The 27,511-nt window shown below is 36.3% G+C and overlaps 1 protein-coding gene across 2 annotated transcripts in view; it reads right to left on the bottom strand.

Moving 5' to 3' along the window:
• C3H8orf34 (chromosome 3 C8orf34 homolog) overlaps nucleotides 1-27,511 on the bottom strand; it is a 376,732-nt gene that overhangs the window by 23,887 nt on the left and 325,334 nt on the right. For both annotated transcript variants that reach the window (XM_059166266.1, XM_059166265.1), the window contains exon 10: nucleotides 10,560-10,607. In XM_059166266.1, coding sequence (XP_059022249.1) covers nucleotides 10,560-10,607 — 48 coding nt within the window. The remainder of the gene's footprint in view (nucleotides 1-10,559; nucleotides 10,608-27,511) is intronic.

Raw genomic sequence — 27,511 nt, forward strand, 5'->3', positions numbered from 1 at the left:
GTATGCAAATGAAAAAAGTCAATTAGAAGGTTGGGGGATCACAAGATGGAAGGCAAAATACTAAAAAGTGATCTAGATACATTGCAGATGTATGAAATGTAATTGAAGGTGGTGGGGGAATAAGGTTCTAACCTAAGTAACTTTGAAAATGAGTGGCATCTGTGAAAGCAAAACCAAAAAGAACTGTGCACAAATACTGTATACTAATTGATATATTTTTCCCTATGTACATACATGTTAATAATTCTGAAACTACTATATTTACATACTGGAATCGAACAATGAAATAAATGGATGACAGATGCTGGGAGCCAAATATTTCACTGTTTAAGTGGGAGTTAATAGAGAGCAAAGCTAGAGTGATTCATGTGTAATGTATTAGAATTGGAGACATTAGTATGAACCCATATTTAGCTTACTAAATATACAGAAGGCTACATACAGAAATAGTTATGGATATTTATTATACATAGGTTACTATATACACATACATCTATCTGCTCTGGGAGCTGAGAGGGCTTAAAGCAAAGACATCCTAATAACAATGAACAAAACTATCACCCAGATCTTGGTTCCTAACACCATTCTCCAATGAAAGAACAAGAGCTCTTGAAGAAATGACTCATTCTAGGACTGAGGCAGGAAAGATACAAGATAAACCTGAAGCATCTTGTAGTGCCAGAAAGCAAGAAAACGTTCACATATGCATGCACACACATATATACACACATGAAAACTCTCTCTCACATAAACATAATGAGGGATATATAAAAAGATTAAAGGAACCAACTGAAAAATCTACCAATGGCCAAGGTTAGCACAATTTATACAATAAAATAAATGAGATAGCACTGGGTTACTATGCAATAAAATAAATACCTGTGAGTCCATTCTGATAAAAATAAATGACTGACTAAATAAATTAATGGGTAAGAACAGATAAATATGCCATACAAAAGGATTTAAAATAATTTGTATAGATACTCTGCCCCAAAGGAGGTGGAGAATAATTTCCCAATCCTTAAGTACACACTGTGTAGAATGACTTTCTACCAGAGTGCAGTATGGAAAGGGAGGGCAAATAAAGAGTAACTTTACCACGGAGAAACCTGACAAACCCCACCAAAAGTCAAGTGATTAAGGTCAACATCAATAGCAATGATTCATGTTGGTCATATATGCCCTTGGTAGGATATGATGAAAACGGAATCTGACCTCTGTGGTTTTCCTCCTCAAGATACATCATCCCAGTCTAACTATAAGAAAAATACCATATAATCTCACCTGAAGAACAATCAACAAAATAGACACCCAATACTCTTCAAAACTCTTACCATTATCAAACACAAAGGAAGTCAGAGAAATTGTCACAACCAAGAAAAGCCTAAAGATATAACTATGAAATGTAATATGATGACTTGGATGGGGTCTTGGGAGAGAAAAAGTACATTAGAAAAAAATCTGAGGAGGCTTGAATGCAAAATGGATTTAGTTACTAATAATGTATCAATATTGGTTTAGTAATTGTGACAAATATATCATACTAAGGTATTAATGACAACTAAAACTGGATGAGATGTCTATAGGAATTCTCTGTACTACCTTGTCAACAATTCTATAAACCTAAAATTGTTCTAAAATAAAAAGGTTTATTTAAAAAGTTTTAAAATAATCAAAATAGTATTTTTAAGTGACTTGCAATTTTAAAATAAAAGCACATTTTTTTTAGCACCAGCAACTCGAAAATTGTCTGTTAATCAGATTAAAACTTAAATTCCAAAGAATAAATACTAAGAGTTTTCATCACAAGGAGAACATTTTTTTTTAATCGTATCAATATGAGATGATGGATGTTAACAAAACCTCTTGTGATAATCATTTCATAATATATGTAAATCAAACCATCTTAAATTTACACAGTAATGTATTACTTCTCAATAACCCTAGAAAAGAAAAAAACAACACCAAAAACTTATATTTCTGTCATATGACAGATAGGCTTTGCAGTGAAAAGTCCTTGCATCAGGGGTTGAGAGTTACAGTTTCCTGTTGTTTTTTGTTTGCTTGGTTGTTTACTGTGGTTAATTTAGGGCATGTCACTTCTCTTGTGATGGAATGGAGTGTGTAAAGGTACCGGGTAGGATGATCTCTAGTATTTCAAAAGTGGAAAATTTCTAGGTCTAGATTCTTTTTTTTTTAATATTTTATTTATTTATTTGACAGAGAGAAATCACAAGTAGATGGAGAGGCAGGCAGAGAGAGAGAGAGAGAGAGAGAGAGGGAAGCGGGCTCTCTGCTCAGCAGGGAGCCCGATGCGGGACTCGATCCCAGGACCCTGAGATCATGACCTGAGCCGAAGGCAGCGGCTTAACCCACTGAGCCACCCAGGCGCCCTAGGTCTAGATTCTTTAGACAGTCAATAGAATGTGTGAGACACTAGAAGGGCTATTGTAAGGAAAGTTAGCAAAGAAAACATAAAGATAGTTAATCCTGGAAGATACACTTTACATATAAATCAGTGTTTATTTTTAGAATTTAACATTTTTTTCTCAAATTGATCAATTATTGGATTTGGTCTTGCAGGGCCATGACTAAAGAAACAGCATAAAAGCAATAAAAAAAGAAAAAAAAAAGTCTTAGATGTAAAACTCCATAGCAGTATAGAAGACAGCAAAAATATAATTTCAAAAATTTTTGTTTAACAGAGAAGAAAATCACCTTCCTGCAATCTCTCAAAAATAGAAGACATGATCTCTGGTATTTTAAAAAGAACTATGAAAAATAATAGCCTTTTTGGTTTTGTAAGTTAAAATCAAAATAACTAAATTTTATTCATTTAAAACATAAAATTTTAAAGTAACCATGAAAAATGTTTTTAATTAAAAAGTATTTTGGTTATTTACCTTTTGGGGCCCAAATACTAAAACCTATTTACATAAGAAAAGATAAAGCTAATAAGTCATTTGTGTTACTTTTTCCCCACAATGGTTCAGAATACTAAGCAATCCTACTGACTGGTTTCCAGTTTTAATGGCTTTACTCCTGAACAGATAATAAGCATCCAGTTATTCTTTTGTTTATTGCAAATTATGTAAAGTACAAAATGGAATATGAGCTCAGTAAAACATGTAGTTTGGAAACAACTTTAAAACGCTGAGTTGTTGGAATTGTAGAGATAGTACAACTATCACTCTTAATAGATCATTTAAATGCTTTACTTCATTTTTCCCTTAAATACAATTAGTAATATAATGCACCTGTTTGCTTCATCAATGCCTACAGGCAATAAAATGTATGTTCAAACTTGAGCTTTTTATAAAACCTTTTGATTAAGTCAAGAAGCTGAAATCTTGAACATTTTTTAAAAACAAAAGCTGACATGTTCATCTTTGCCAACTTATTCAAAAATTTTTCTACAGGAATATTAAACTAAATCTGAGCCTAGTACAAACTGTTTCAAAGCCCCACGAGTAAGCTCTTGGGTTGCTTTTAGAAGAAATGCCATTCATCCTTTTTCTAAAACACTTTCAGCGTAAGTATGTAAACATCCAAGGACCAGGAGTGGTGAGAAATAGTGACATGCATCACATGGAACACAGTTGCTAGCCCTGTATCAACATATCATTTTATCTGCCAACTGAATAAGTGCTTTATAAACTTCAGCAGTATTGTTATTCCACATGGACAGCCTATTTTTGGATTCTCTAAATGCAATCAATTTATGTCATCTGTGGTCATGGAAGTTCAGTGTGTTTAAAGAAAAAAAAAATTCCCCTGCTTAAACTTTCACCATTGGCTACTTCAATTTTGATCAACAGATACTTCTCTCCCTTTGGTTCAATACGAAAATCATGCACAAAATCTTCAATCTTTCAAAGAAGATTAATCACTTTCATTTCACTTCTATAACCATAGGATCCCTATAAAATAAAAATCCCTGAAGCATGTTCAATGTAAAGCAAAACAAAATTACCCTCTTCTTCAGATACATTTAATAGTCTGCTTCTACTGACAAAGAATTAAGCCTATACTTCCATTAAAATGAATTTCTCCATATATAATAACTTACTTACTCAATACAAGCATACTTAATTTTATCACGTTTCAGACACTGTATTTGTTTTGTTTTGTTTTGTGTTGTTTTGTTTTACAAATTGAAGTTTTGTGGCAGCCCTGCCTTTAGCAATAGCCCTTGCTCACTTCATGTCTCTGTGTCACATTTTGCTAATTCTCTCAGTATTTCAAACTTTTTCATGATATTGTATTTGTTATGGAGAACCATGATCAGTGACTATGAGTTGCTGAAAGCTCAGATGATGGTTAGTATTTTTTAGCAATAAGGTGTTTTTAAATTAAAACATATACATTTTTAGGCACAATGCTATTGCACATTTTAAATAGACTACAATATAGTATACACATAATTTTTATATGCACTGTGAAACCAAAATATTCATTGGCCCACTTTATTGCAATATTTGCTTTATTGTAGTGTTCTGGAACTAAAGTCACAATATTTCCGAGGTATGGTTGTAAAGTTTGAAAATACCTTTCTTTTTGCATTTGCTAATGAAATTCCTTATATTATCAGACTGAAATCCATAATTTTTTAGGAAATTTTACAAGAGAAAAGGCAATAATGAGGGGCGCCTGGGTGGCTCAGTGGGTTAAAGCCTTTGCCTTCGGCTCAGGTCATGGTCTCAGGGTCCTGGGATCGAACCCCGCATAGGGCTCTCTGCTCAGCAGGGAGCCTGCTTCCTCCTCTCTCTCTCTCTGCCTGCCTCTCTGACTACTTCTGATCTTTCAAATAAATAAATAAAAATCATTTAAAAAAAATTAAAAAAAATTTTTAAAAGGCAATAATGAAGTTAGAAATAAATGGTAGATTGTGAAAAATAGTACAAAATAAATGCAAGGTGCTAAAATAAATTTATCTGACAAATTTTATACTCTATCATGCACGGGGATCATGCTCCATTTTATGTCCTAATTCATTTCATTTGGTGACTTCTCTCAAGGAAATTGTGGGATAAAATTGTAAAACTTTGAAATGGATGAAAGATTATGGGTATACACAATGAAAAACAGTATCTTTTTCCAGGACATCCTCCCTGCTACCTGATTCTGTGGAGGCTCTGGATCTTGCATTGACTTTGAACTGTTCAATAACTACATAATTCATAGACACTGATAGTGCAAATGATTCTAGTCCTACATTGTATCCATTTGAATGTAATTGATTATTACTCTACGCATATGGGTCAGTTTTGCTGGTTTTTGCCTCTCTTCATAACTTCATTTCAGCATTCCTTATTTAAGAGAGAGTTTAAATTCTCCCTTGAACTGGTTGTAATACTTCACTGGTTCCTTTACTTATTAGTGGGTTCAATAAATATTTGATACATGTTCATTTTATATCTCTATAAGAGCCATGATTATACATTTTTAAAATATTTTTATCCTTTAACAGCCTATATTAGTTCTTGAGGAATGTCAAAGACAAAACAGGATTTTCTTGACAAAATTTCTTGTTTCCTTGTTTCTTAAGGGAATAAAACCATATCATTAAATAGTAACATCAATTTTTGAAAAGTAAATCTCTGTTTATGATAAAAATTTAATTATGTCTTATTTTTTATAGAAAGTGGGGTTGGGAGGAATTTCATAACAGTAGTGAGCATGCAAATAGTACAACACAGGAGAAACAAGATGGGCCAAGCCTGGCATGAGAAGTGATTTGAAGATATTTTGTTGCCTAGAATCCATCCCTTTTCCAGTTCAGATGGTACAGCTGGCAAATCCGGCTTCAACAGATTTGGAAAAGACCTGCTTGCTTAACATGCTTTTCTTCCTGTCTGACACACTTAGAGACTGCGAAGCTGCCTCTTGACACCTTGAGTTAGTTCACACTCCCATGTATGCTGCCTCTGGCCTTCACCAGCTAACTTCCTGAGTTGTGGGGAACTGCTTCTAAATTACTCTTTAGAAAGTTTCAAAAAATCATTAACTTGAGTCTTCAGTTCTTTATAGCTTCTCAACCATTGAAGCCAATGATATTTTTCTGATAAATACATATTTAAATTAATAAATTTCCCATGATGAGGGGATTTTTAGCCAGTATGGTATACTACTTTCCAATTATTTACCTGAAAATGTGGTATTTTAAATGGATTAGCTTCTCTATAAAAGGTGTGATAATCAATCAAGGTCTGGAGGTACTTGATTTTGATAAGTTCCTTTAAAATATATGTGTTTTTTAAAAAATAAATGTTAGTTTTATTTCATTACTGAAATTTATGCAATATGAAATTATTATGCCTACCTGAGTTATCAAAGGTCCTTCAAGTGAAAAACATAGTTGCTTCAAAAAATTAAACTGTAAGAATGATTTTGAAGATTAGGAAAAGTAGACTATTAGAAAATATCTCATTTTTTATTTGGTAAAAATACAAATCCAATTCTAGAAGCACCTGGGTGACTCAGTTGGTAAGAATCTGCCTTCTGCTCAGGTCATGATCCTGGGGTCCTGGGACTGTCCCCCATGTCAGGCTCCCTGCTCAGCAGGGAGTCTGCTTCTCCCTCTGCCCCTTACCCTGCTCATGCTCTCTCTCACTCTCTCTTTCATAGAAATAAATAAAATCTTTAAAATAATACAAATTCTATTCTAGAAAAATAATACATTAAACCCCAGAAAATATAGAATGGAAATTCCATCTTAGTTTTCATAGAGGAAATTCTATTGTCTCTAGTCTCGATTTAGGTCTAAACAATATTGTCTAATGTCATGTGGTTATACTTCTGTCTAATTATAAGACTAAATTAAAAAAAAAAAAAAAAACCTAGACTTTGATCTGCAAAGAGTTGCCTAAACTTTAAGAAGAAATGTTAAATATATTAAAAATGTAAACACTATCGTTTATTTGAGTTTTAGTGTATACTAAATAAAAGCAAATGTTTGCTAGCACTGTTTTAACTTCAATGCTTCTAACATTTATAAATATTTTTCCTTATTGTTTGCTGGTTCGACTAACATGCAGAAAGAGAGCAAAATTGAAATAAGAGCACAAGTGGGGGGAAAAAAGCAACTATCATTTTATGGCTCACATTCTCAACATGTCCTCAATGGAGAAGAATTTGAGCATATATTTCCTAAAGACCAAATGCATTAATATCTACAGAAAGAAGCCAACTAGTAATGAGCTAATAGTTCACTAATTAAGGTCATATTTATAGCTTTATTGTAAAGAATGATCATTTGCTGGTTTAAAAATAAATGGTGCTGGGAAAATTGGACAGCCACATGCAGAAAAATGAAATTGGACCATTTCCTTACACCACACACAAAAATAGACTCAAAATGGATGAAGGATCTCAATGTACGAAAGGAATCCATCAAAATCCTTGAGGAGAACACGGGCAGCAACCTCTTCGACCTCTGCCGCAGCAACATCTTCCTAGGAACAACGCAAAAGGCAAGGGAAGCAAGGGAAAAAATGAACTACTGGGATTTCATCAAGATCAAAAGCTTTTGCACAGCAAAGGAAACAGTTAACAAAATCAAAAGACAACTGACAGAATGGGAGAAGATATTTGCAAACGACATATCAGATAAAGGACTAGTGTCCAGAATCTATAAAGAACTTAGCAAACTCAACACCCAAAGAACAAATAATCCAATCAAGAAATGGGCAGAAGACATGAACAGACATTTCTGCAAAGAAGACATCCAGATGGCGAACAGACACATGAAAAAGTGCTCCATATCACTCGGCATCAGGGAAATACAAATCAAAACCACAATGAGATATCACCTCACACCAGTCAGAATGGCTAAAATCAACAAATCAGGAAATGACAGATGCTGGCGAGGATGCGGAGAAAGGGGAACCCTCCTACACTGTTGGTGGGAATGCAAGCTGGTGCAGCCACTCTGGAAAACAGCATGGAGGTTCCTCAAAATGTTGAAAATAGAACTGCCCTATGACCCAGCAATTGCACTATTGGGTATTTACCCTAAAGATACAAATGTAGTGATCCAAAGGGGCACATGCACCCGAATGTTTATAGCAGCAATGTCCACAATAGCCAAACTATGGAAAGAACCTAGATGTCCATCAACAGATGAATGGATCAAGAAGATGTGGTATATATACACAATGGAATACTATGCAGCCATCAAAAGAAATGAAATCTTGCCATTTGCAACAACATGGATGGAACTAGAGCGTATCATGCTTAGCGAAATAAGTCAAGCAGAGAAAGACAACTATCATATGATCTCCCTGATATGAGGAAGTTGTGATGCAACATGGGGGCTTAAGTGGGTACGAGAAGAATAAATGAAACAAGATGGGATTGGGAGGGAGACAAACCATAAGTGACTCTTAATCTCACGAAACAAATTGAGGGTTGCCGGGGGGAGGGGGTTTGGGAGAAGGGGGTGGGATTATGGACATTGGGGAGGGTATGTGATTTGGTGAGTGCTGTGAAGTGTGTAAACCTGGTGATTCACAGACCTGTACCCCTGGGGATAAAAATATATGTTTATAAAAAAAAATATATATGCATAATAAAAATTAAAAAAAAAAAAAAAAGGTTAAAAATCTAAACATCGACCAATAATAGGTAAAAACCCTCTGTGATACCAAACCCCCCCAAAATGCTTATGGGCAGTTCGCACATACTTGTAATCTTAAACTCAAAGTAGGTGATGATTCTCTTAAGTTAGAGATTTTATACCCCTAAGCAATCAAAAATTTTGCTTTTTAGAGTAAATGAACAAATAAAACTCAAGAAATGTATTAATAGAATTTTCCTCTTTACCTATATTATAAAAATTGGGGGTTTTCCATGATGTATGTAGTCACTGTCTAGAACTAACATTGAAAGAACACATTAAGGCAGAGCTTCTTGAACTTCAGGGTACTTTGAATCACACAGGGATCTTGTTAGAATTCAAATTTAGATTATCTGGATCTGGTGTGATTTTGCGTTTCTTTCAATCCCCCAGATATTGTCCATGTTCCTTATCAGAGAACCACATTGAGCAGCAATGCCCTGCCAGAACCTCCAATGAAAAAGCACAAATTCTTAACCCTGTTCTCACATTAAGCATTCACAACTCTGTAAAATATGTATTTTAGATTGCACATTCATAAAAACAGAGAAAATAAGGATCTTCTTCCTGGATAAGAACTATAAAATTAAAATAAGATTTATTTATAAAGTTCCAGGGCACCTGGGAGATTCAGTCAGTTAAAGATCTGCTTTCTGCTCAGGTCATGATCCCAGGGTCCTGAGATCAAGCCCCGCATCAGGCTCCCTGCAGAGAAATGCTGAGCTAGGAGCTTCAGCGACCACAGAATCCTAAAGAGAAATTCTGCTTGTGTACATTAAAAACAGTGTCTGCCTCCCTTTGGCAACATTAATTGCTTTAATATATTCTACTCAATCTCCACATCAAACTGATTAAACTAAATTGAAAGTTGATGCTCTAACCCTCCAATTTTTTCACACCATATATTTCGATTTTCCTAACCTGAACGCAGAAAATCAACCTGGTTATTTCCTTTCATTTTCTCTTCTCCATGTGCCTTTGTCAAAACTTGAACCACCTCCAAACATGCAAATGGAAGATGTTAGAGACTTAAAGGGGTGCTAGGCACTCTGATTTTCCTTTCTGAGTGGTATTTGGAAGCAAGTGTGAGTTTAAGTGTGTGTACACTGTTCTGAATAAATTTTCAGTGGCACATTCAGTAAGCCACTCAAACTGGGTTTGGAATGGATGCATGCACACAAGACTAAAATATTTAGAGAACTGGATTCTTTATTTCCGAGGAGCAATATTCAAACCAAATATTTGGTACTTCCACAACATCATCACCAAACTATTTCCCAGTTCCCTTCACCTACAACAGATTCAGATGCCTAATTTAGTGACAGCTGTGGTTTGGCTTCAGATCGAGTTTTATGGATTCTATCCACAGATAGAATCTGTAAGTTCCCAAATACCATTTGCAGACACTCCAAAGACACATCCTGTGACACAGAGCACCCTTGGATATCTCCAAAATAAATCCAGACATCTAAATGGTTTCCTAACAAAAATCTACCATATATTTTATTTGTCAAGAGAGCACTTTGCTTAATGGCCTGCACAAGTTATGTCCTTGATGAGCATTTATCACATGAATGAAAGCCATTTTGGTACAGATTGTTCTTTCCATAAGAGCAATGATAATATCTTATTATTATGTACACATGTTTCTCATTTATTAGGATATCAACAAATGTTTGTGAGTGGAAATATATGATAGCCCTAGGTTTGTGCAGTTTTGCCTTCATTTTCAGGATGACTGACTTGTTATAAGGCTTCCCTCTATCAATGAGGGAAAAAAACATTTTGATAACATGTTATTCATTATCTTGGTTTTGTGGGCATGACCAGTGAATTGCTATAGACTGGAAATCCTTCAGCAGATGGAGAGATACCAAGTGAATATTCGTCCTATACGACAGACTGACTTCAGACTATGTTACAAAGCTACCTTAAAACTCACTTCTTCCGTGTAGTTTTTCAGTGACTGTCCTCCACTGGAGACTTCTCCCTAGAGGCAAAGAGGAAGAGAAGTTGAAAAAGTCAGAGGAAAGAGAAAGAGAACGATGGGAGATGAATCATGGAGAGTAGTGAAACCTGGGAACAACACCAAATCCTTACTGTTTTCCCACCATCTCAGTTGATATTTATGGGGTAGTCAGTTTGGCAACTTTCTTCTCTGAAGGAAATAATTTTTTCAAGGCAACAATATTTCTCTTAAGTGGATTTTAAGTCACATAAACGAATAACCACTAGGAAGAGCTAAATAATCTTAGGATAGAATACTAAAAGAAATGGATAAAATTTTCTGTTAGTAGTTTATAAATATGTTATTTAAGTTAGATTAAGAAAAAGGTCACTCATTCCGTATTCTATAAATCTGTATGAAGATCTAACACATGGACTTAAAAATATTTTTATGGGGAGAGTATAGATCATTATTAACCTCTCCTTTCCCCAATGTTTATATGCAGCCTTTCTCACCTCGCTTGTACATTATTACTAAATTCTCCATTATTTGTGCTTTTTACTAGACCTTCACTGGGCACTAGTAATCACTGAGATTTAAATCATAGAAATTCAACATCAAATTAAATATATATCCCCAATTCATCTAAACATTGGTAGTCAAAATGGTCAAACAACTCATTAGTTTGAATAAGTTATATTTTTATAATATGCGGCCAGAGATATTTGGCCATAAATTCTGAGATATGAGAAAAAGATAAATTCTAGGAGAACATATATGTTTATAAGATAACTAAGTAAGTGTGAATGGAGCTTACATTTGTTTCTAATTTTTCAAGGACATTCTTTTTTTATATTTCAAAGACTCTCCATATATTACCTCACTTGACTGGTTTTTCACTACAGCTTAAGGGCAAGACATCCTCAAGCCAATCTGATATATAAAGACCCTAAAGCCATAGGGGCTTAGGAAAATGTGTAACTTCAAGGGGCTTAGTATAGGCAAAGCTCTGCTGGGACCTGACTCAACTCTGACACTTCTCTATCTCACTGAAATGAAAAGTTTAAAACATAAAAAAAAAAAAAAATTAAGTGTACTTTATTTTCTAAAAACTGTGATGTATATTCCAAAGCATTTTGAGACGGTTCAAAAATAAAAATAAAAAGAATGCTCATTTCAAACCAAAAATTAAGCTAAAAATAAAGTGCAGATTTCCCTAAATGCTTAGAAATCACAGATATATATATTATTTTTTCCAAATCATGGTTTCCACTGGTGAAAAATTCGTATGCTAGGGGTGCCTGGGTGGCTCAGTCGTTAAGCATCTACTTTCAGCTCAGGTCATGATCCCTGGGTCCTGGGGTCCAGCCCCACATTGGGCTCCCTGCTCAGCAGGAAGCCTGTTTCTCCCTCTGCTGCACCCCCTGCTGGTCAGATAAAACCAAGGCACTGTGTACACTATAGGGCTTCTTGACAGGCTTGTTTCTTCCCACAGTGCCAGGTACTTTTCAGTGTCTGCATCACAGAAAAGGAGAAACCCACACAACACCATTTGTTTCAAAGGCCACACAGACTGGAGTTAGGCTGTAACTTCCATTCAGAAATCACTGACCTGGGTGGCACTGATGAATGAGGACCACAAAGTAAAAAGACTCTGAGAGGAAAATACTAAGGAAGCAAACACTTCGCAGAGAGGATTACAAATCTGGCAAAGGGCCAAGTGAACGAAACAAAGAACAAGATGTCAGGCTCTCTAATTCTTAGGGTGGGAATAGGGTGGCTCCCATCAAGAGGCTCCATTCAGTATGACTGTCTGGGGTTTCCCATTTCCAACATGGGACTGTTGAAATGCTGATGCTGACCTTCCCTCCTTCCCCTGCTGGGGGCGCTAATGAAATAAAATCCCTTTCAAAGCACAAGGTTGTCAACTAAGGTCATCCTATTCTAAATTTTAAAAAACTGGCATTTTAAGTATCAAGTCATTCAACAACATAATATTTTGATAATCATCCAGAAGTAAATCAAAATTACCCAAATGAAAAACTCAGAGAGAGAAAATAAAGAAAAACTGGTGTGATTACGGTTTACCATTTGGCATGAGATTGTGGCTGTTAGAGGTGAGGCTCTTGAGGCTCTCCTTTTTATTTTCCATTTAAGAAAATATTCTCAGTGAAACAGAATATACTAGGCTAGGCTAATATATACTAGCTAGACTAGGCTCACAGAACATACTAGGCTAGAATATACTAAGCTAGACTAGGCTCACATTCTCCTGAATCCAATACCATTTTTCAGTATCCCATGCTTCTCTTACTTAAATCAGTATTTTCTACTCACCTCTTACAAATCCTTAGATAAAATACATATAAACTTCCACTTTTACATAGAATATATTTATTCACAAATGTTTTATGTGTTAGGCCTTTGGTATGAATTTCTTCCAAAGAAATTTTCACGAAAACCCTAATTTCACCAGAATGCTCTTTCTTCCAGCTTTTATGAATGAAATTAAACAATAATCCTAACACAGAAAGCATGCTCTTAAGAAGAACATGTAGGAGAAAAGGTTGCTTGATAGGAATGGCCAAGGCATATATAAACTCCAGGGACTCGTAAATGTCACCCATTATTTATTCCAAAGTATTTATTAAGCACCTACCAACGCCACATACTGCACTAGGTGTGGAGACAAAGAGGTGAACAAGAACTCATCCCTACCATAAAAAGTATATTTTAAGAAGACAGATATACAAGTTATTCGAATATAGAGCAAGTGTTACTTGACATAGGTGAACTCAAGGTGCTATGAGGAAAAAAAATGAGGAAAGGGCACCTAGCCTTTCATTTATTTAATAAGGCTTGAGAACTTATTTAATTCATTTATTTAATAAGTATTGAGAATTCTCATGTGCTAAAAGTTTTTGTAGCCATTGCATACATGTGGTCAAAAAGACAAAGTAGAGGAATTTAGGAATTTCCAAGTGGAAATTATTATTTATTTAATTTAATTTAATTTATTTATTTGACAGAGAGAGATCACAAATAGGCAGAGAGTCAGGCAGAGAGAGAGAAGGGGAAGCAGGACGTGACGTGCCCTGGGCTCATGACGTGAGCCAAAGGCATAGGCTTTAACCCACTGAGCCATCCAGGCACCCTAATAATGTTAAATTTTAAATAATTTAAGGTGTTTTAGTGTTCCTTCTTATCTTCTGAAAAGTAATAATTCAGTTGCAAAAATGAGGGAAAAAAAATTTTATTCTTTTCTTTCCTTTAATCTCATGTGAAACAAAAGAGGGGGAAATGAAAAGCCAGTAATGAAAGGCTCCCTGTTTGAGAGAGTGGTAACTTTTATCAGCAGATTTTGGGCAAGAGAAGGGACAGGATGAGAGGGTGCAGCTATAAGAATGGATGACTAGGGGGCGCCTGGATGGCTCAGTGGGTTAGGCTACTGTCTTGGCTCAGGTCATGATCTCAGGGTCCTGGTATCAAGCCCCACATCGGGCTCTCTGCTCAGTGGGGAGCCTGCTTCCTCCTCTCTCTGCCTGCCTCTCTGCCTACTTGTGACCTCTCTCTTTCTTTCTCTGTCAAATAAATAAAATGTTTAAAAAAAAAAAAAAAGAATGGATGGCTAGTGTTAACGACATTTAATTGCACTGACTTGTAGAACAGACAGAGATATATATTACATTATTGGTCAATTGATTTTAGGAAAATCCTTTTGACCTTCAATGATTATTATACTAGGCATACATATCTTCTCTGATATGTTGATGAACTTATCATATCAATGATTAATACTGTTTCACTATTACCATATGCAGAAAGTAGTATTCATTCATTCTTTCTAAAATGATTTAGAGACGTCTGAGTGGCTCAGTCAGTTAAGCTGCTGATCAAGCCTCAGGTCCCTGACATAACTCCATGCTCAGTGGGGAGTCTGCTTGTTTTTCTTTCTTCCTCTGCCCCTCTCCCATTCTCTCTCCCTCTCTCTCTTTCTCAAATAAATAAAATCTTTAAAAAATATTAAAATAAAAATAAAATGGTTTAATGTGCCAAACGAGCAAACTATCAGCTGTAAGATCTTGGAGAGTCAACTTTTCTTCTGAAGCAGAGTTTCTTCATAGATAAAACTTAGACAGAGAACCACAGGGTAGTGTTTCATATGACATAGTGAATGTGTAAGAATATGCGAAATTTCCACTGTCAAGTGCAGTGTTATTATTTCGCAAATGTCTGTATCTCCATTGATCCCCCACCTATTGGTTTTCCTGGTTCTTGCCCTGGTCCCTTTACTCAAATTTCTATGTGTTCTTTTGATACCATGACATCTTTATCAAAAAATGTATCACATTCTATTATAATCACTGGTTATTTGCTCAGTCTTTCCTGTTTAAGTTCATGGAGAGCAAAAATTATTTTTATTAATTTTTGCTTCCTATGTCCTGGTGCTGGGCCTGACAAAATGGAGAATGAATGAATAAATAAACAATCTGTAAATCTTATGTGCTCTGGATCTCTGCAGAGACTATACGATTCAAAATTTATAAATAATGGGATAAAAGAAGTAAATTGCTTTTTAAAATGATTAAATGAGGAAATTATTACTGAATGCTTGTTTAACAAATCCACTGAAGGGACACCTGGGTGACTCAAGTCAGTCACCTGAGCCTTCAGCTCAGGTAATGATCCCAGGGTCCTGGGATTGAGGCCCACTTCAGGCTCCCTGCTCAGCAGACAGCGTACTTCTCTCTCTGCCTCTACCTGCCAATCCCCCTGTTTGTGCTCTCTCTCTCTCTGACAAATAAATAAATAAAATCTTTTTTAAAAAGTTAAAAAACAAAACAAAACCCACTGAAGAAGCTTCTGATTAATTAGGATTTATAAGTAGTTATTAATAGAATTTTTACCTTGAAATATGAAAAATAGGTATCATTAAGTATATTTTTATTATTTTTTGATAACTGAGTGTTATGGGTGACTATTTTCATAACATGAAAAATAGAAATATTCAAAATTGACCTTTTAAAAATATAATGAGATACAGAATTAAGGAAAAACCACATTAAAAAAAAACTTTGAGAAATAAAGACTAAAATGGAAGAAACACAAGATAAAACAAACACAACAGATAATGCCTGAGGAGAATCAGAATGTAAAAAAAAGATAGGGAAAATTTTTAATCAAAAAGAAATTTAAAAAGGGATTTTTAAAACAGCATTTTAGGGTAAGTGATAAATACTGAAGATAGGTAAAAGATGATATAGAGTTGACTCTTGAATGACGCAGGGGTTAAGGGTGCTAACCCCTTCCCTCTGTTCCAGTCAAAAATAGATGTATAACTTTTGTCTCATCCATAACTTAAGTTCTAATAGTCCATTGTTGACCAGAAGCCTTGCCCATAATATAAACAGCCAATTAACACATATTTTATATGTGATATGTATTATGTACTGTATTCTTACAATGAAGTAAGCTAGAGAAAAGAAAATGTTATTAAGAAGATGGTAAGGAAGAGGGGCGCCTGGGGGGCTCAGTGGTTTAAGCCTCTGCCTTTGGCTCAGGTCATGATTTTAGGATCCTGGGATTGAGCCCTGCATCAGGCTCTCTGCTCGGCAGGGACCCTGCTTCACCCTCTCTCTCTCTGCCTGCCTCTCTGCTTACTTGTGATCTCTGTCTGCCAAATAAATAATTTAAAAAAAAAAAAACGGTAAAGAAGAGAAAATATACTTACAGCACTGTACTATATTTATGGGGGAAAAAAATCCCTATTTAAGTCGCTCTACACATGGTTTGAACCCATGTTGCCCAAGGGTCAACTACAGATAATAGAAGACCCTAAAGAAGAAAACAAAAGCAAGGGAACAGAATAGATGCCAAAAATTGTAATTCCAGAAAATTTCCCTGAAATAATAATAACAAATTACATACTGAACAGCATATCTGACAATAGTTAGCCAGACAGTCTGACTACCAAAAGATAAATTCTAGCAAATTTATTGTATTTTAAAGAAAAAGAAGGGGCGGCTCGTTGGTCTACTGGGATGATTCTCGCTTTGGGCGCTAAAGAAAAAGAAAAAGTCCTTCGGACATTTAGAAAAAGAGATCACATGATATATGGGGGAATTTAGATTATCATTAAATTTTAACAATAGCGATGTATGCCAGTAGAAAGGTGAAGATACTGAAGGAAAGAAAATGTGAGCCCAGGAATCTGGTAGAGAATGAGCTTCAAAAAACCAAAATGCCTACACATATGAATGGATGGTGAGCATTAACTACAGAGTTAACCTGTCCTGAGGCCACATCGCAGTTTGAAAGGGGAGAATATATTATGAATTAGCTATCTACTCTGACAATGTGGATTTTGTACAATTATTAAAAAAATGAGAGAGAATAGAAAAAGCATATGCATTTTTTTGTTTTCAGTATTCATATTGGTAGATGGACTGAGACTGTTGGGTGTAATGCTTTAAAACAAATAAGTTATTATGGACTATATTAATTCTAATATCACTTTTATCATTGAATATCAAAATTGTGGGTATGAAAAAGAAAGAGATAAAGATATAATAATAAAAGATTAAATTAAAGTCTTGGTATTCTCTAATCTGAATTCAAAGTGTCAATATGAACTAACTGCTCACTCAAAAGGGCTAAAAATAATGACCAACCCAGTAGCAATGAGCATCCCTAGTGTCTAGACTGTGATCTAGAAACACTGTTTCTCACTAGAGGAAACGAGGGGTTTTTCAAAAAACATTGGTTTATTCCATGTTTGGTGCAGGATATGTAAAACATAGGCTTGGGACATCTTATGTTTAACTTATGCTTATCTTATTTCATAGATTAAAAGAGATTTAAAGACATACCTGATTTTAAAAAATTGGCAAAGTTGACAGTAATGTCAATAGGTGCATTTTTGAGTGATAAAGCTACTTTTAAAATGGAAGGAACCGATGCTAATAAAATTTAGGATAGTTGTTATTTATGGGGAGAGGCAGAGGTTGTGACGGGAAGAGGCAGAGGTTGTGACTGGGACAGGGCACAGTAGAGGGATTTCTCAGTTGTCTAGCAAAATTCTATTTCTTAATGTGGGTAGTAGTGTCATTATAATAAGTCATGAAGCCATAAGTTTCATTTAGGTGATTCTGTATATTTGTGTTCTATTTTGTAACAAAAGCTATATAAAATTAAAAAGCAGCCAATTCTAATATTAAGCTATAAAGTTACAGATGTAAAGGGAAACTCTTTAAAAATTAGAGTGAAATGTTATAATGCTCTATTTACTATTGGCTACATCTCCATGGTCACATATCTAATTTCTCATTAATCCAAATCTTTAGGTGTATGTAACGAAGTAATTATTGGTTATATATCTAGACAAGTACTTAAAGAAAATTCTTATTGTTCTGATTCAATCTTAAGCTAATCTAATTATAACACTGACCTCATAAAAATCAGTTGGCAATTTTGATTTTTACCATTCGAAATAATTATGCCTTTAAATTCTCTTCCATTAAGCTTTTAAAAAAATCAATACATGTCACTTTGGAATCTGTAAAGTACCTGTATAAATTCTCTAAGGTCAATGAAATATGAATGTCAGTGTCATAATTTAAACCAAACATACAATGTATTCTTTTAAAATTAAATTAACTTGTGTCTTTGCAAAATGGCTAAATGGCTAAGATGGCCAACTTCCTGAACTGTGACTCAAATGGGAGCAGGCAGGAAAACTGATACCCAGTGCTCATGAAATACCAAGACTTTTATTTCTCTCCTGTTCTCAGCCCATGTTTCCTTAATTAAAAAAAAAAAAAAAAAAAAAAAAAAAACAGTGATTGATTTTTTTTTAGATAAGTAACAATACTAGGCATTTCTCTACATTGAAAGAAACCTATTTCTCTTACAGATCATGGACACAAATAATTTTGTGTTTCCTCCAACATTATCTCTGATTTTTTAATTCAGCAACAGAAAGACCAGTTTCATATTTCAGACATTCTTACATTATTTAAAAAACATCATAGGACTATGGAATAAGAAAAATTCTTTTTCACTGACTTGTAAATGTAAACAAATGTAGGCAGTATAGTGCAGAAGTACTGCGTTAAAAGTATTTTTATTCCTTAAAACATTTATTTAAAGGAGGTTGATTTCCTTATGTTTTAATTGATTCCTTAAGTAGTCAAGGGGAATGTAATCTACAGAATTAAGTTTCAAACCAAATAAATAAAATGTATGAAGTAACATTATCTAGCCAGTCACAAACTTGGCAGCTGATGTCATAAACAGTGTCACTAGGAGAGTTGTGACTTGCTTGGAGGAAATATGTTGGAACATAATCAATTTTCCAAGAGGTGACCTCCAAATAAATAAGAAAAGTGACTTAGAGGAGAAGATAGAGGTGGTATTTATTCAAAGTATCCCAATTACTGACTCTGAAGTTTTGCCTATAGTCTCTAGGATAATTGAAAAGACAATTCCCACTATTATGTCTGAACTTGCCTCCTGTGTTTATGTATAGCATTTCTTGTTTAATATGTGTTGGTCACTGGACTAAGACTTGGCCTTGATTTGACATACTATCAGAAGGTGGTAAAAAAAATGATGTCCTCGGGGGCGCCTGGGTGGCTCAGTCGTTAAGCGGCTGCCTCCGGCTCAGGTCATGATCCTAAGGTCCTGGGATCGAGCCCCACATCCGGCTCCTTGCTCAGTAGGGAGCCTGCCTCCCCCTCTCTCCCTCCTGCTTCTGTTCCCTCTCTTGCTATGTCTCTCTCTGTCAAATAAATAAATAAATAAAATCTTTAAAAAAAAAAATGATGTCCTCAGGAGGCACGAGAACAGGCTTTGGAGTCAAGCAACTATGGGCTCACACCCCAGTTCTGCCACATATACTATGTGCATGGGACAAATTATATAACTTCCCTGGGTCTCAATTTCTTTTTCAGTAAATGGTGACAACACCATGTGCATCTCATGGGTTACCATGAGGACTATGTGAAATAATGTTGATAAAGCACAGAAAACAAGATTGAAAGCCTAGCTGTTATCATTATTAATCAGGATAATAAATGTTAGTACTAGTATTAGGAGGTTTTCAGTGAATGAAAGACTGAGAAATCCAACCTGCTACTATGCAAGGTAAGAAAATTAGAGATACGCTTAATTCTTCAAGGAGATAGTTGGAAAGGGGACCCGGCTGTGGGGAAATCACATGTTAATTTTTCATTTCTCTAGTCTTATTTTGGTGTCACTTTAATTACAAGGATCTTACACTTTCAATGACAGGTAATTGCCAAAGGACTTCATGTACAAATAAATCTTCAGCAGTAACTTAAGGTTGGCTGATGGTGAGAGAAAGAGGACTTTTACAAGACTGGACATTAGAATTAGAAAGAAGCAAATGCCACAAATGAAGAGAATTGTTGAGAAAAGGGAATAAGACAGCATCCTTAATAGGACTTTATTCTTGACCATCTCTTCTTCAACTCAAGAGTGTCCCCAAATAGGGACACCTGGGTGGCTCAGTCAGTTAAGCAGCTGCCTTCAGCTCAGGTCATGATCCCGGAGTCCTGGGATCAAGTACCACATCGGGCTCCCTGCTCAGCAGGGAGTCTGCTTCTCACTCTGTTCCTCACCCCGCTCTTGCAGGCTCTCTCACTCCCTCTCTCTCAAATAAATAAATAAGACAAAACCTTAAAAAAAAAAAAAAAGAGTGTCCCCAAATAAGCCAGTCATACTGAGTAAACTCCAGATCCCTATACAGTCAGCAACTCTGTCTCTTTGTCTCTCTGTCCTTCCTCCTGTCCCTCCTCCCTACTCAAGCCATTCCTTTGTGCATTTCATGCCTACTCCCTGATGTCGCCTAGCAAGATTATACTCTTGACAAGGCTAAGTGCAGTACTTCTCATTCCAAGAGGAATGACCCACACATTTGTGTTGCTCTTTCCATGTGTTCCCATGATTCCCCAAAATTAGAGAAATTACCACACTGACTGCCTCGGTCAGTCCACTACATTGTCAACTCCACAGACACACCTTTAACGTTTGCGGGCCTGAGGCAAGAGGTCAAGCAGAGGTCCACAATGCCAACAAGCTATGAAATAAAATATATTCTGACTTTCAAACAGTTTTGGCAGGCTAGCTTCAAATTCAAAATTCTTATATTCCTTTAAGTTCTGCACCATAACTGGGCAGAAAAGGGACAGCAGGAAGGCAGTGCTGACCCTAGGGCCATATTCTTGCCTCTCTTTTCCCCCACCCCATGCTGTACCACCAGGGGCTTTGTGAATGTATGTTTAGATGTCCCTGCCTGCATCTCCAAGCTCATTTATACCCTCCCAGATAGCTGCTGCTTGTCCACACCTCAGGCTTGGCAACTGAGCTCTTGGGGAGGGATGGACAAAAGAAAGAAGCCACGGAGTCTCAGGAAGTAGGTTTCACTCTTTTTGGGCAGAAGACTCCAAGATCCTGTACAAAGCATATGGTCAGGCTCCAAGTAGATATAGTCCCTTGACTGAGGGACTCCTCATCTCATGCAGGGGGCACAGCCTGGAGCTAGACTAAGGACACCATGGAAGCTCTCTGACAGTAGACACTTCCATCTCTTTAGTATCTGTAGCACTTAATGCAGGACTTGGCTTCTGAGAGTCACTCCAAAGTATTTTTTTGAATGAATGAGGATTATTACAAAAGGCATATATTTTTAATTTAAGGTGCCAAGTTATCAAAAGATAGTTAGAAAATGTGGTTAGAAACATAGGAAGACAAAGACTGTAAAAGTCTTGAATATTTTAGAAATGAGAGAATTGTGGAGATTCTAATAGCAAGAGATGGGGAGAAAGGTCGTATTTTAGATCTTTTTAGGGTCCACAGAAAATATGTTTCAAATATGAACTAAAGAAAGATACTTTAAAAATGGGTTCTGGGGTGTGTGTGTGTGTGTGTGTGTGTGTGTATTTGATGTGGACAATTATTCTAAAACATAGATAAACAAAAATAAACTAAGGATAGACTATAAGAATAACAATAAATGAGTGAGAGATTCAATGAAATTGCCCTATCAAAAAACAGACCTTCAGCCTCACCATCTAAAATGGCTTATCTGAGGAAAAATCAGAGGCACAGTTCTCTCTAGGATAGGCAGAATGCTTTGCAGTGTGATCACCAAGCAAGCTGGATAAAGCTTTAAAAGGAAACAAAGTGGAAAAGGATGTGGAAGGGCCTGTTTACCAAAGATACCCTTGCAATCAGATTCTGCTAACTGTAGGGTATACCACACTTCTTCAGCCTTGTCTCACATTTCTGTGAACTATGAAGTGCTACCAGAGTTTATGCGGATCAGCAACACGCACAAACTTGGGAACCACAATTTGAATGCTTGATTAAATCTAAGGCAGGGCATAGAACTTGGAGCTCATAATGATGCTCCAAGTCTCTTTGATGCGGTACTGTTTTCTCTTTGTGGTCTAAAACCCTTGCCCCTTTGGGAAGTAGAGCCCCAAGATGTTCTATAAGAAGAAATTTCTATGTTAATTCTTAGTCCAAAAAGTAAATTTAATGTGCCTTACAGAACAAAGCTTACTTTGGGGCCTTGAAAAGGGCCAAACCACATCACAGAGAGTAAGAAGATATCTTCCATTCTCATGAAGGTATGCCCATCTTTAGAACCATGTTCAAAGCAAACATCTTTTGAAGTCTTACTGAACATGACTGAACATTGAGGTTTATTACAATGTTTTTGCATGTGTTTGCATTTTGTGACAACAGCTAGGATCAGAAGCAGAGAAGCCAAAAAGATTTGCTGCCAGGTCTGGGAATCTAAAAGCCAGAAATTTCAAGAGAAAAAAATAATTCTTATAACATGTGTACCCTAATTTTACATACTCTCAACGTTAATTGAAATAAACACCTGGAATCCTGGGTACTTTCTGACAATGCACTTCAAAGCCAAACTACTTAGCCCTGTCTCATATCCAGAGCAATACTGCAAGTTAGAAGTTCAATGTAGCTCATCTTATGGTTACTGCCAGTTAGTTAAACATACCAGTTTAATAAAGCTGAGTCATGAGAAGGCAGGCTTGGTATTTTTAAAGATCACAAATCTCCTGGGAAACAGTTCTCTTTACTCCTCCCAAATGCCCTTTGGAGACAACACAAATATAGCTAATCAAGGTACTTGTCACATAGAGTTTTGCCTTAGATTACTGAGAAGCTTTCATTTCACTCGGCTGAGCGCTGGCCTCAGGGCTGACCATGACATACAATCACGCAACATATACTCCAACCAAGGAGGTGACGGAGACAAATGTTGGCTACTTTTGTGGAGGAGAAAAGCTTCAGTGGCAGGTGAGATAAAGCAATACACAGCAACACATTTTCAAGTTTTTCAAGAAGATGAAACTAACCTAGTTAAACTAATCGTTAAATATGCTGCTATATTATTTAAAAGATCACATATAGCATTATAAAAAGGTAGCTAGATGGCAGTTCATATGAAAAAGGAGGGAATCTTTAAGTAACTAAACTACTAACTCACTAACAACGTTAGAGTATATAGCAGTGCAATGAAAACTACTGTAAAGCTATTTCACTGCCTCACAATCAGCTCTTCGGGTTAATAGATTGTACACAGCTGACTTGGTTAGAGTGTTGTGCTTTGGCTGGGTATGTTGTAAGGAGAGATGATTAAGGTGGAGAAAAATCTAGTAAGAATGTGACATAAAGAATATTTAAAGAAGTCATTTACTTTTCATCATAAGGACAGAAGACGTAAAGAAAGAGTGAGATATTTAACTAAGAGAAGATTTAAAAGATGGAGAGGAAAACAGAGTTCTTTCTTGCTTCAGAGAGCAAAAGTAGGGGATATAGATAAATGTTTCATGGAGGCAGATTTTTCTCTCCAAAAGAGGAGGCATTGTTGTAGAGTAATAAAATATGGGTGGGAGCAAGAAGTTTCAGGAAAGGCTGTTGCCTGAAATCTTGGGAGCAAAATGAGATAGTAAGCTACAGCAGGAGTTCTTCATTGAGGAAGATGTTGCCTTATAGTCTCACATTGAGCTTTCATACTTCCTTCTCTTAGGAAACCTGATCTCTTCCTAGAGTTCCCATCCTGGGCATCTACACTGAGGAATATTGGCAGCAAAGGGATAGAATCAGACTGGCTTTTGTTTCCCACAATTATAACCCTATTGCATTTTTTTAAAGATTTGATTTATTTATTTGATGGGCAGAGATCACAAGTAGGCAGAGAGGCAGGCAGAGAGAGAGAGGAAAGCAGGCTCCCTGCTGAGCAGAGAGCCCGATGGGCTGCGGGGCTCTATCCCAGGACTCTGGGATCATGACCTGAGCCGAAGGCAGAGGCTTTAACCCACTGAGCCACCCAGGCACCCCAACCCTATTGTATTTAATTCAGGACAATGAAGTAAAAACCTTCAATAGCTAGCCTTGCTTTTGACTGTATTATCTGAAAAAGGAAGGGAGAATGGTCTTTATCTTGTAGCTACTACAGACCACACATGTGGCTCTGTGCTCAATCCTCATAATATTCATGTCAATTAATAATTTCTATTTTACAGACAAAGAAATAGACTAAGGAAATTCCAAAGTAGAGCCAGGTTTTGAATTTTATGGTCTTGATCCCTATGATCTTTCTAGAAGATAGAGAATGAAATCAATTACATTAGTCAAATTGAATGTATAGACTATGACTGAGGTTGAATTAAGTCCCTACCTGGACCCTTAATCCAGTTCCGTCAATTCCTCTATCTACAATTTTCTACTCCTTAGTTTTGCTAATCTAGGGTCAACCAAACAAATTACTTACACTAAACCTGAATGTAAATTCTTATTCTGGACAATGAACCCATTCAAGTACATGTAAAGTAACTTAAGGAAAAAACAACAACAACAAAAATAAAAAACAAAAACAACCTTACTGTAAATCATCAAAGCTTGCATTACGTTCTTATGAGAATTTATGAAGTAATATTGCAAAAACTTCATGCCCAGATAAATTATTTCATTTCTGCCAGGGGTAGCGCATGAGGGCGAATGTAAGAATCATTAAGTGTCTCTTCAAGACTTTCAGGATATAAACATGTCATTCAATACTCCTGGGAAGCCAAGCACCCAAATCAGTAGAAAAAGTATTGGCTTTGGAGACAAGATTAGGTCTGACTCTTTGCATGTGTGTGTGTGTGTGTGTGTGTATCATTCATTCAGCATGTGACCTTTGGGTCAAGTCCCTTAGACTCTGCAAGTCTCTCTTTCTTTTTTCAGTTGTGAAGAGAGAAGAAAAAGAATAAGAATGCTTTCAATTGAAAGATTAAGGGAAATATCCATAATGCATGGTGCTAGGCCCTCAATAAATCATTCCCACTTTGATTAAGAGCCAGCAATCCAAGACCATGGCCTTCGCTCTATCCATTGCCCTTTTGTCCTCTCATTCTCCAGCTGTGCTTAACTGCATGTGGGCTCCCGGGCAGACTTTTCTTTCCCTCTGGTAGTGAACATCCAGAAAAACTCACTTAGCCATCAACCCAGAGGCCACCTTCTCCTGGAAGCTGTCTTTGATCAGTCTTCACCCTGTGGGCTCCATTAAATGGCTCCCCCTCCCATGTCCATGCTGTGTGTTTACATATCAGAGCATTTCTGTGCTCTCACAAAGTTTGTTCATTCAGCTGCCTTTCCCATCATACCATCACCTCTTTAATGCTATGAAGTATATCTTTCATTTTTGGATGCCCAGTCCCTCAAAGAATACTTTACAGTAGAAGATGGTCAAAGAACGTCTGGTGAAAGAACAGATGCACTAAGCCCAGAGGTCAGGATAGCATATTATTTCACTGTTACTCTAAATCATTCTCTAAGAATAGTTTTATCTGTCAATATTCTCAAAATCTTAAGTAAGAATTCAGCTGACTTAAAACAAATGTGCCCTTCCAAGCATTTTAGTTCATTTGGGCTGCTATAACAAAATACTGTAAACTGGGTATTTTATTTATAAGATACAAATATCTATTTGTATCTTACAAATATTTATTTCTCTTACAAATATTTATTTCTCATAGTTCTGGAGGCTGGAAATCCAAGGGTGCCAGCGTGGCCAGTGAGGACCTTCTGTTGGGTTGCAGACTTCTAATTATATATTTGCATAGTGGAAGGAGCAAGGGAGCTCTTTTGGATGTCTTTTATAAGAGCATTAAACTCACTCATGGGTTGAAAGCCAGTCATCTCCCAAAGGTACCACCTCTCAAAGGCCTCAGCTCCTAATGGTATCACTTTGGGTATGAGGATTTTAACACAGGAATTTTGGAGGGACGCAAACCCTCAGACCATAACAACAAGATAACCTGAAAAGAATCCAGAAAAGTCAAAGGTTAAGTTTATCTGTATTTTCTACTGATAGTCAAAGACACCACTTATTTACTACTACATGTATGTGTAAATTCAATAGGCCCAATATATATGAACAAGGGGCTTATCCATGCTTTCATAATTTCACAGACAAGGAGTCTTTTAAGAATTTCATCTTGGGGGACGCCTGGGTGGCTCAGTTGGTTAAGCAGCTGCCTTCGGCTCAGGTCATGATCCCAGCGTCCTGGGATCGAGTCCCACATCGGGCTCCTTGCTCCGCGGGGAGCCTGCTTCTCCCTCTGCCTCTGCCTTCCACTCTGTCTGCCTGTGCTCGCTCTCGCTCTCTCTCTCTCTCTCTGACAAATAAATAAAATCTTAAAAAAAAAAAAAAAAGAATTTCATCTTGGGAGAACTCTCACTTCTGGCAGACTGGTTATTGAGGTTCCAGATGTTGGAGGGGGATGATTCTGAAACAAGGGGACTTGTGTGGAAAAACAAAAAAACTGTAACTTACGGTTTTCTAATTTTCACTCCTCCCACACAGAGGAAGGCCAGATTCTCCATTGTTTTTTTTTTTCCATCTGAATGGAAGTGAAGTATTCTCTTGCAAATGTAGTAGATGTTAACTTTAGACTGATAATTTAATGTTTTTTCCTCCCTAAATAAGATCAATATGTATATAATGGGTTAAAAAAAGTGAATTTGGTTAAGCATGTGCAAATATTAGAATGGTTTAAAGAAATATAGACTCTGTGTGTGCGTGTGTGTGTATGTGTAGCAGAGAAAGTCAATTATCATATGGTTTCACTTATTAGTGGAACATAAGGAGTAGCATGGAGGGCATTAAGAGAAGGAAGGGAAAAATGAAGGGGGGATATTGGAGTGGGAGACAAACCATGACAGACTATGAATTCTGGGAAACAAACTGGGGGTTTTAGAAGGGAGGGGTTTGGAGGATGGAGCACTGGGTGTTATATGCAGACAATGAATCATGAAACACTACATCAAAAACTAATGATGTACTTTATGGTGTCTAATATAACAATTTTTTAAAAAAGAAATTTTTAAATATTGCTTCTTTCAAAAGCTCTGGCACTTTTCTTGGAAATGCAAAATAGTTAAAGCTAAAATAATTATTTTTTATCTTTATCATTATTGTCATAGTTGTAGCAATGTTGCTAAAAATAGTTACAGGAAAAGTAACTCTATGTTCAATAGTCTTTACCACTGAGTTCAGAACAAATTCCAACCTTTGAGGAACATTATGACCATATAGTAAGGAAGCCTACCTAATAAATACAATACACTATTTAAATGAGTGAGCCTAACAACAGTATAAGAAAATAAGTCTAAGAATCATTTGCATGCTCTACACCATCTCTGCTTTGGAAAGGAAGTGTAATTCTGAAAGGCCCCACGTTCCCACGCAGACAGCGAGCCGCCACAATCCCTTATAATTCTTCCTGCCTGAATTTGGAATAAAGTTAACAGACTCTGCAAAGCGCAGAAAAGATAGATAGTTCTTAATAGTGATACTATACTCCCTGATTTCTCAGATCTAATGCAAGTATGTTCATCACTCGTTT

Source organism: Mustela lutreola, chromosome 3, assembly GCF_030435805.1.
Source record: "Mustela lutreola isolate mMusLut2 chromosome 3, mMusLut2.pri, whole genome shotgun sequence".
Taxonomy (NCBI): Eukaryota; Metazoa; Chordata; class Mammalia; order Carnivora; family Mustelidae; genus Mustela; species Mustela lutreola.